This window comes from Syngnathoides biaculeatus, chromosome 2 (genome assembly GCF_019802595.1).
Source record: "Syngnathoides biaculeatus isolate LvHL_M chromosome 2, ASM1980259v1, whole genome shotgun sequence".
NCBI classification, from domain to species: domain Eukaryota; kingdom Metazoa; phylum Chordata; class Actinopteri; order Syngnathiformes; family Syngnathidae; genus Syngnathoides; species Syngnathoides biaculeatus.
The window spans coordinates 13,520,422-13,530,465 of NC_084641.1; the positions used below are offsets into that span (position 1 = coordinate 13,520,422).

The 10,044-nt window shown below is 42.7% G+C and overlaps 1 protein-coding gene across 10 annotated transcripts in view; it reads left to right on the forward strand.

Annotated features, from left to right (window-relative positions):
- Nucleotides 1-8,669, forward strand: part of LOC133508467 (TOX high mobility group box family member 2-like) — a 180,351-nt gene extending 171,682 nt beyond the window's left edge. For all 10 annotated transcript variants that reach the window (XM_061834586.1, XM_061834578.1, XM_061834604.1 and 7 more), the window contains 4 exons: nt 1,336-1,416; nt 3,796-4,188; nt 5,099-5,238; nt 7,297-8,669. In XM_061834586.1, coding sequence (XP_061690570.1) covers nt 1,336-1,416; nt 3,796-4,188; nt 5,099-5,238; nt 7,297-7,339 — 657 coding nt within the window. In that variant the 3' untranslated portion in view covers nt 7,340-8,669. The remainder of the gene's footprint in view (nt 1-1,335; nt 1,417-3,795; nt 4,189-5,098; nt 5,239-7,296) is intronic.
- Nucleotides 8,670-10,044: the final 1,375 nt, after the last annotated feature.

Consider the following 10,044-nt stretch of genomic DNA (forward strand, 5'->3'; position numbering starts at 1 on the left):
CGACAAGGCCAGCGGCCGGCTCAGCCTTGTCAACAAGGCTGGTGGCGATTCACAAGGCCTGCGGAGGCTGTCCTTCAGCGGCTGCTGCACGGAAGCCTTCCGATGCAGACATCGACATATTTAGCACCCCTGATTTACGGATTACGCCCCCACACCCCCCATCTATTGTTTTTTTTTTGTTTGTTTTTTAAGTAGCTGTATACACACCTACCTGTCATTTGGAACCCTCAAAGGTCTCGTCCTTTGCACCTGTGCAATCCATTTTTCACGACAATCCGGATCTTTTGGAAAAGTATGAAGAGGGAATCCATCCTTCCGAGTGTTCGAGCAATATCCAGCTATGCCATGTGCCGGCATTTTGGCTAACACAAAGGAACAACGAGCTATCTTCTCGCAGGTAAAACTAATAGAAAGAAACGAGTCCGCTTGAGCACACTACTGCCTCCAACATCACTTCCTGCTTCTTGTTGAAAACAAATCCCTCAAGAGGATTTTCATGGTGGGATTTTCAAAAAGCCATAAACGTGCAAATATTTTTTTGTGGTGATAAAACGGATGGGTCCATACCGGCTGCCATTTTTTCATTATTAACATACTAAAAATCATCCGTTTCATGGCACTTGACCTTTGATGTGGAGGTTGAGTGCTCTAACCTTGCTACAGCAGCCTGGCGAAGCGACTCGGTTGTGTATCGCTGGGCTAAAACAACGTTTTAAGCACAATGGCTCATTATTTTATACCGACTACTGAGACACTTTTGATTAATCTCGCACTATAGGCAATATTGTTACTTCCCTATCGTGTATTATTTAAATAAGCTGCTGTGGGACATCTTACCCAGGTACTATAAAACCTTTGACTATGTCTACATTTACAATATAACCTATATCGACAAGAGTTGTTGCTGTAATAATAGAGGGATGTGGAATCCCTCCTTATGACTGGACTGCAGCAGCAAGCTAGTCTAGTGAGTGTCGAATGTCAGTGTGCTGATAGGACTGTTGTTCGGGAGCTGAAAGGAGTCAAAGAAAGAAGTTCCAGTTCCTTTCTCAGGATGGTTTGGAATGGAGATGATATTTTATGCAATAGAGGAGAGACATTGAGATGAGGCAGTACTAGTGCCGCAGCGAGGACATCAAAATGTTCTGTAGCATTGGCTTTGATGGAAACTGTGTGTGTGTGTGTGTTGTGTGTGTGTGTGTGTGTGTGTGTGTGTGTGTGTGTGTTGTGTGTGTGTGTGTGTATACGTGTGTGTGTGTGTGTACGTGTACACGAGCATGTCAAACTCTCGTCTCACCCGAAGCCGCATGTTTTGATTTTCACCTTTCTTCTCAGGGTTACAAGAGAAAAACTGAGGCGGCTAAGAAGGAGTACCTGAAAGCCTTGGCAGCGTACAGAGCCAGTCTGGTTTCCAAGGTAACAGTTATGACACACAGGCACCAGCATAGAGTGATGATGGATAGGATGGAAAAGCCCCGCTAATGGGCTGGGAGGGGCCTCTCTTGGTGGAGAGGGTTGTGGGTGGGCATTAGATGCAAAAAGAAGCAGCCATATTTGGAACAATACCTGCTTTCCTTAGGGTGCAAATGTAAGGGGGAGGGGATTGCTATAAATGCAATCGGGAGGAACTGGGGGAGGGGTCAAAATCATAGTTCAGGCATATGACCGTAACAGCTATGATGGATGAAAGATATAAAAAAACATTACTCTGTCTTGCATGTGCCTACAACAGATTGTCAATAGGCACATGTCAGGAATTAGGTCTTTATTTATTTTTAGTTTCTTGTTAATTCAAAGAAGTAACATGTGCGTGCCCCAAGAATGATTTACAGAAACACGGTAGCAGTGGAATAAAGAAGAGCAAAAGGGCGAGGGCTGAGGATTGCATTGTTTAGTGCCGCCTTGTATTAACAGCACAACATAGTGCCAGGAAGATTCCTTTTGTCATTTCATTTGTTCTGCAAGCAAACAACCTCATTTCTCTGCTGGCTTCGTGTGTGTGTGTGCGCACGTGTGTGTGTGCGTGTTTCTGTTCTTCACCCATCTCTGTCAAGGTGTCTATTGATCATTACCACAGCCTCAGATCTATTCATATAAATGGGCTCCATTATCATCTAATCAACACTGATGGTTGGAGATGAGAAGTGTGACACCTCATCATAAAAGGGTGGAAGTGGGGGACCCTGTGGGTGCTGAACTTGTTCACAAGCACCCACAATAAGAAAGGTCATGTCAGTAAGTTTTGATGTTTGGTGGAGTTTATGTGAGTTTTTACTCTGCCTCCACTGCATCTTTTGTTAAGCATCAAATTTCATCATCCCATTCATTCATCAGCCGTAATACAATGACGGGATGGAAAATACATAGCAAAAGCTGTCAAGCCAAAGATGGATTAAAATTTAACTTGAGAACCATTTTGGAGATGCAGCACGATGTACTACTGGTTAGCACGTCTGCCTCACGGTTCTGCCTTCTGGGATTCAAATGTTGGCTTTCCTTTGTGGAGTTTGCATGTTCTCCCTGGCCTTGCATGGACTTCCACCAGGTACTCCAGCCTCCTCCCACATTGCAAACCATGGATGTTGAATGAATTCATCCATCCATCCATCCATTTTCTTTGCCGCTTATCCTCACGAGGGTCGCGGGGAGTGCTGCAGCCAATCCCAGCTGTCAACGGGCATGAGGCCTGGTACACCCTGAACTGGTTGCCAGCCAATCGCAGGGCACATTGAGACACACAGCCTCACTCATAATCACACTTGGGGGCAATTTAAAGTGTCCAATTAATGTTGCATGTTTTTGGGATGTGGGAGGAAACCGGAGTGCCCGGAGGAAACCCACGCAGCCACGGGGAGAACATGCAAACTCCACACAGGCAGGTCCCGGATTGAGCCCGGGACCTCAGAACTGTGAGGCCAACGCTTTACCAGCTTGAATGAATTCAAAATTCGAAATTATCCGTAGGCGTGATTGGCTAGCGACCGGCCAGTGCAGGTTAACTTCGTCGCTCACCCCAAAACAGTTGGGATAGTTTCACTCGCTGTGACCCTAATAAGGACCAGCATTAGAGAACATGGATGGAGCGCTCCTTTTTTAACAAGAATATACATGTATGTTAGCACCCAATATGGATCATTGGGAAGATTTTTGGTCTTGGTTGGTTCTGGCAAAAGCTACATTGCCGTTACACTCTGTGTACTGCCAGAATTTTGATTCACACTGGCAGAGAGCTATTCTTTTTTTTATATCTATCATTATTATTGCAGTTGTAGGTTTGACAGCAATCAGAGATTTTTCTCATACTTAGGTTAGACCACAGGGAAGATTTATAAAGTCACTTCTAAATATGATACAGTGCAGTGCAGCAAACAACACCAGTCCAAACTATGAATGTAAACATATGTTTGAATTATTGTTTAATAGGGGCTCATTACGGTCCAGTGGATACAAAAAGCCTCCCCACCCTTGTTGGAATCACATGTCCACTTCTTGGTAAAGATGACTGATGATGATGACTGATGATGATGATGACTGTTTTCACTGTGTTCTTTGCTAAGGCATTGGAAATTCTTTTGTAACCTTCTTTGACTGAAACGTTTGAACAGTGAGATCCATTTGATGCATTTGAACCAAGTTCTTTGCAGGCCATGACTTATGTTGTAGGCTGTAACTACAAAAAGTTGACTAGAAGAGCTGAACTTTGTTTTGGGGTGGAAAGAGGCACTTTAAATGCAGGCAGATGTGTACTGACTCACAATTTCAATGTGATTGCTCTTTTTTTTCTCATTACTCCAGACATATAATGATCCAGAGCCAAAAAGTGCCCAGCAGACAAGCCAGCCCTCCCACCTGCTGCCCCCGAAGCAGCCCCTGTATAGTCCTCAGCCCTCGTCCCCCTACCTGGGCCCATCGGGTTCCTTCCCCCTGTCGGACCTCCAGAGCTACGCGGGCCCACCGCGCCACAGCCTGGCCTCCACTCTCAGCCAATCGCAGATGCTGCCACCCAGCATGAGTGCCTCGCCCCCTGCTCCCTTCCAGATCAGCCCACCCCTGCACCCTCATGCCCAGCTCTCCCTGCACCAGAGCTCCCTGCTCAACCAGCCAATCCGCATGCAGCAGTCACAGCCAATCATCTCACACCAAATGGGGCTCCAGGCACCTTTGCATTCCCCACCTCTCAACCAACAGGTGAGTTGGACTTTCCTCATAGCGTTCATTTACGGTTTGGTCCTATTTGCTGTACTTCTTGAACAATTCAGTGAGAAACAGGGGTACCTGGGGGTCTCCCCAAAAGTTGTACAATTTGGAGTTATTTGCCATCAAGTCAGCAGAAGAGAGTGGTCCCATCCAAGTACTTTTGTCCGCCGTTTCCATCTCGTGATATTCAGTCGTGTAGATGAAAGTAATAAAAAAAAAAAAAAGTGCTGCTTATCGCTGTTACTTTTTGAATTGATGAATTTGATGAGATATTAATTCATCATTATCCACTTTTATTACCCTTCACCTTTTTTTCATTAAAGAGCCCTTTTTTGTTTACTGGTTAAATTCCACTTGTATTTGTTTGACAATAAATAATGTTAAAAAAATTCTACTAAAAACATTGCTTGTACAGTTAATCGATTTATCTGCCTGTCCATTTTCTGTACAGCTGATATTCAATAGTGTTACAGGTGAGCTGGAGCCTTTCCCGGGCTACACCCTTAAATGGATGACAGTCAATCACAGGGCAAATATAATATAGAAAAATAACCACTCATTTATATACTGTCAACTTAGTGTCTTCATTTGACATAAGAAACATGTCTTTGGTGTGTGGGGAAAGGTCAGAATACACAAAGAAGTCAGATGCTAGAAGGCACTGCTAATTACTGCAAAAATATAATTCACCGTTGCACAATTCAGATCTAAACATAGACCAAATCAAAGTTTGACCCGTATCACACTATTCATTAAGGTTGAACTTCATGGTACCACAATATGTTTGTACCCCAAATACCTTTGCTTTTCTTTTCGATTTAATCATGAACATTTGCTGTCCAGATTGCATTCTTGTGAGATCTTCGCATTTATTTTTACTAATTGCAGTTTTAACCCTCAGGGGTTTTCCCACATTCAGGCTGAGTACCAGAACAGTGTGGGGGGCTCACAGTCTCCAGGGGCTCCGAACCCAGTGCATGGCCAGAACCCAGACTGGGATAGCGAATACTGCAACCGGGATTGTGGACCCAATGCTTGCAGGTGAGCTCACACAGCAGATGGCAGCAAATGGGGATTGTCAGCCGTTTTATTACTTTTCCAAATGAGTTGCTGTAAACCACTTCATTGTCACACAGTCAGACTTAAAACTCAATTAATAAAACACTCGGATTTTTCTGTTTAAAGCGACGCACCTTCTTGAGGGTGACGAGCTGCGGGATTATCACGCCATCACCAGCCCTGATATCCAATTAACTCTCCCTGTGTTTTGTTTAGCACGTGTTGCCTTATCGAATCGAGGCATTCAAGGAGCTTGAGAGGGCTCTTGTTTTGTCTCCCACCGAAATCTCAGCATCTCTATGCCAAGATATGGAGAAGCAGGAAGTCGCCAGCTCCTCCACTTGGCGCCCATTCTGTCACTCTATGTCAAATGGGATCATGTCTGAGTCAAATCGCGTTTGACACTGTTTGAGCCAGCTTTGAGTTTTTGCCTGAACGTTCTCCTGCTCTGAATAGGTCGCTGACGCTTTGGAGGGGTCTTGGTGTCTGGAATGATCAATTGAAGCATTATTTTTTGCATTTGAGACCTAGTCATGTGCGTCCCCTCCAAAGATAAGATGAATTATTAAGCTCACCTATTTGCTGATTCCATAGGTTATTGCGTGCTAATGGGAAACATACCATCGTTGTCCATTAATAACCATGTTTGGCCATTTTACAAGGCCTGTGAAAATTCTCACTCATCTCGGTCATTGACTGCAACTGGACTGTTCGTGTTGTCTTAGATGATGCTTCGCTTCATCAATATGTGCTCAAAGACCAGATAGGACATGAGGGTGTGGTGTAGGACCCAAGTCTTTACCCTCTTAGAGGGACGCACCAGCCAAGAATGGTCTATTTGTTGATTTTATCTTTTGGGACACAAAATGACAGTTGGCAGGATACTGTGGAGAAGGTGGCCTCCGGCAGCCAATTAGAGTCCTTGAATGTTTTCAGCAGTGTTTATTGTTCTATCTATCTATCTATCTATCTATCTATCTCTCTCTCTCTCTCTCTCTCTCTCTCTCTCTCTCTCTCTCTCTCTGTCTGTCTGTCTGTCTGTCTGTCCGTCCGTCCGTCCGTCTGACTTTTTAGCTAGCTATCATTTTAGCTCTTTACCTATCTGATCTGTCCATGTATTGAGCCAATGAAACCATATTTCATGATGCTGTTTTTAACAAACACCTCAGTTGGCCTGCTCAAGTGTCCATCACACATGTACTTCACAAAAAGGGAACCGCACCACCCCAGTTCCCTTGAAGAAAGAAAAAAATCCGTTTGCCAGTCTATCGTTTTTGTAAACCAAATATCGACCTTCTTTGATATTCAATATTGTTTTTGGAGCTGACGCTTGAAAATGAAAGTCTAATTTTATAACACTGAGTCTATTTAAGGTTGGGCGATCAGAAATAGTTGGCTGAAATCTCCATTAAACTATAAATCATGATGATTTGAATGTAAAATATCCCAATCATGAGTCCTTGCTGGTGTAACGGTTCACTTGCCTGCCTTCCTCGCAGTGACCGCTCAGTGTGAATGGTTTTGTGTCTCGATGTGTGCCTGCGGGTATCTCCTCAAGTCGCGGAGGATCGCATCCAGCTTCCCATGAGCAGGGGAGGGAGGTGGTGAAGGAAATGGCCGGATGGATATCACAATGATTTTTGTGTGATTTACAAGCTGAGTAAGAAAACATTCTAAAAGTCACACGGGCCTCAACATTATGATCACGTCCAGAATATAATGCCATCTAATATAAGCGGTGTATTAAATATTTGCTGCTGGCTTCTTTTCATAAAAGGTTTTCGAAGAGTACGTGCCATGTGCACCTCCGGGCGATCGTCAACTGGGCCTGTTAGGGGTGGGGGTGCTTCTCCCCTACAGAGTGCCTACTGCCCATATCAGAAACTGGCACTGGAGATGCTTCAAATATTTTGCCACTGGTGTCAGTTTCATAATAACTCTCTGTTGAATGAACATTTCCCTGACAGTGGTCATGGTGTTGTATGCTTAGGGTGGGGGACTTACTTGTACAACAGTGAAATGAACATGTCTATTCTTCAGCAGTGGCATGGGAGCTCGAGACAAGCCTCTCTACCTCACTTGAAGTTGAAAGACCTCCACACGTGGGACTCCGGGGAAATTTCCGACGTAACATCATCAGTATATCTGCTTCGACACCGTTTTGCTTTGTTCTTCTTCTTCGTCTTCTGCCGGATTTTGAAAATCCCAAAGACTGCTCCAGCATCTTCACCTATTCGCCAAGCACTTAGATCGGCCACGTGCCTGAGGCACTTTTCTTTTCTCTTCTCTCTCTTTATTCCTCTTTATGTGAACTTGTTTTTATTTTTTTGCGGGGGCAGTGAGCTGTGAGCTCACGCCAGCGTACTGAAAGAAAGAAAGAAAAAAAAATCTCATTTTGTTTTGAATTTCCCACAGATGCTTTCCTTTTGCCTCCTCATCGGTGGAAGTGACATGCTCTAAGCATATTCAAATTGTAAAGCTCTCCAATCTTGTTGCCTCAGCAGGGGTGCGTGTACTTCAGGACATTTTCAAGATAGTTGCAAACACATGAAATGTTTGCCCCTAATGAAGGACTTTCTAATTTTCTTTATTTCTCACTGAGAGATTGTAAATACCACCCCAAAAAAAAAAAAAAAGCAGATCCTTCTTATGTGTGTATTTAGCAGCAGCTCCTTGCTTCCGTAAATTTCTTTTCATTGGATTATTTGGTGAGGGAATACACACTAAAAAAATGTGTTTCAACAAAGAGCCGATGAGGAGGACATCCCAAAAAAACAATTGCCGTTTCCCGCTGGTGGTGGGGACCGTCGACCCTCGTCACGTGTCCTCAGGACGTTCCCGAAGTGCAGAGGTGGAACATTTCAAACCCTTTTGATCCTTTTTCCCCAACCCCTTGTACAGGTGAACAAAAAAAAAAGAAAAGAAAAAACAAAGCTAAATGTGAAATGTTAACTAAAGAAAAAAAAGTGGGGTTTTGAAGTTTTGACTAGTTTTATTAGGTGTTTTAGAATTGTGTTGAACTCATCTTTATCATCTTTTGTGAAGAATTTTTTAAAAATAATTTTTGGGGTTTTCACTGTAGCAGGATTTGAGAGGAACAGACATCGGGGTATATAATTCAGTTTTGTGTATGAAGCCTGCCAAATGTACTTCTTTAATTTGTCCCGCCACCTCTCCAGAGACCCATTTTGTTTTATCGGTTTCACAAAATATCTATTTCATTTGGTTGAAAAGATTCGCATAGCTTTATAAATAATTGACGTTTTTTTTCATCAGGGTGCATTAATATTATCATTATTATTATAACAGGTTAATAAAATATTTTTATGAAATCATTGGTACAATACCACTGGACCAATCAATATTAGATTCATTTTGTCTGACAAATATTCCCTTTTCTTCTTTTATTTTATTTTTTTTTGTCTGTAATAAAATGTCTAAAGTATTTGTGGCTATTGTGTTTGTGTCTCTGCATTCCAACACATACATTTAAAAGATTGCCCTTCAAAAATATATTGCCTATTCCCGCTTGAAATCCAAGATTTTTGTCACATGGATTGTTAGGTCCATCAAGATAGTGGTCAGTGTACCTTTTTTTCTGCATTTTTGCTCCCCGCCTATCAGACGCAATCGATATCACATATCAAGTAAGATTTCTCTGCCCACTGGTCATTTTTGTTTTTGATTAAAGTGTGATGATGAAACTCAGCGTTAATGCAGTTATGCACAACCTTTCACAGAGACACCTGAGGAGAAAAACATAAAACACACATGCGGACACACTGCCTTTTACTTAGGAATTTCACAGTCGGATTAAAAATCGAATGGAAATGGAATCTCTCTCTCTCTCTCTCTCTCTCTCTCTCTCTCTCTCTCGCTCTCTCATGATGAACAGTCAGTCCCCCTACAGTTGATTTGTAAAAGGGAAAGAAGATAAAGATCGCGGTTGAAGGAGACAAAAAAAGAGAGTAAAATATTAAAATATAATAAACTTTATGTAAACTGTGACACAGTAGCATTTCGCATCATTTTCTTTCACTACTCTCGCGAGTCATTTGCTATCTGGTATTTGCGAGATACAAAGCATACTCTAATGAACTTCAAAGTAATTATCATGATTAAAAGGAGGGTAGGTTATAGCGAACCCATATTGTAAAATGATGAGTTAACTCGACAAGAGCAGCACAAATGCAATGCACCTCTACCATCACTTACCGTTCCAATTGCGCACAACGCGGGAGGGGGAAAACTTCTTGCTTATTGCTTTAAAGTCCGACATCACCACCTGCCGGTAAAGTGTTGCACGTCATTTGAACAATGGCCGGATTTACTTTTTTTTTTTTTTTTTTTTCCCATGCTCTCACACCAACTGCGGCTGCTGAAACGGAGACAAAACGAGATTTAGCGAGCGATTCGATGTACTTTTTTTTTTTTCATCTGACTCATGCCTCTTTCGGATGTGGACAACAAATATATACAGTATACTATCTCGTGAAAATATGACAAATATCAAAATTGTTCGACATAATGAGACACGCCAACAGTAAACAACGCAGCAGCACATAAAATGCTTGAGAACTGATAAATATAAGATAACGTGAGCACCGAAGGCACAAACTCCTTGAAATCGCCGCGTCTGTCCTGACGAGACCTGAAAAGGGGCCAAATTTACTTCCGTCAACAAAAAGTTTCGGATCTTTGCGCATGCGCAATGTGACGTCATATTTTGTACGCATGCGTGAGACAGCAACGATTTGTTTTTGTGACGTGAAAGACTGGATTTTTTTA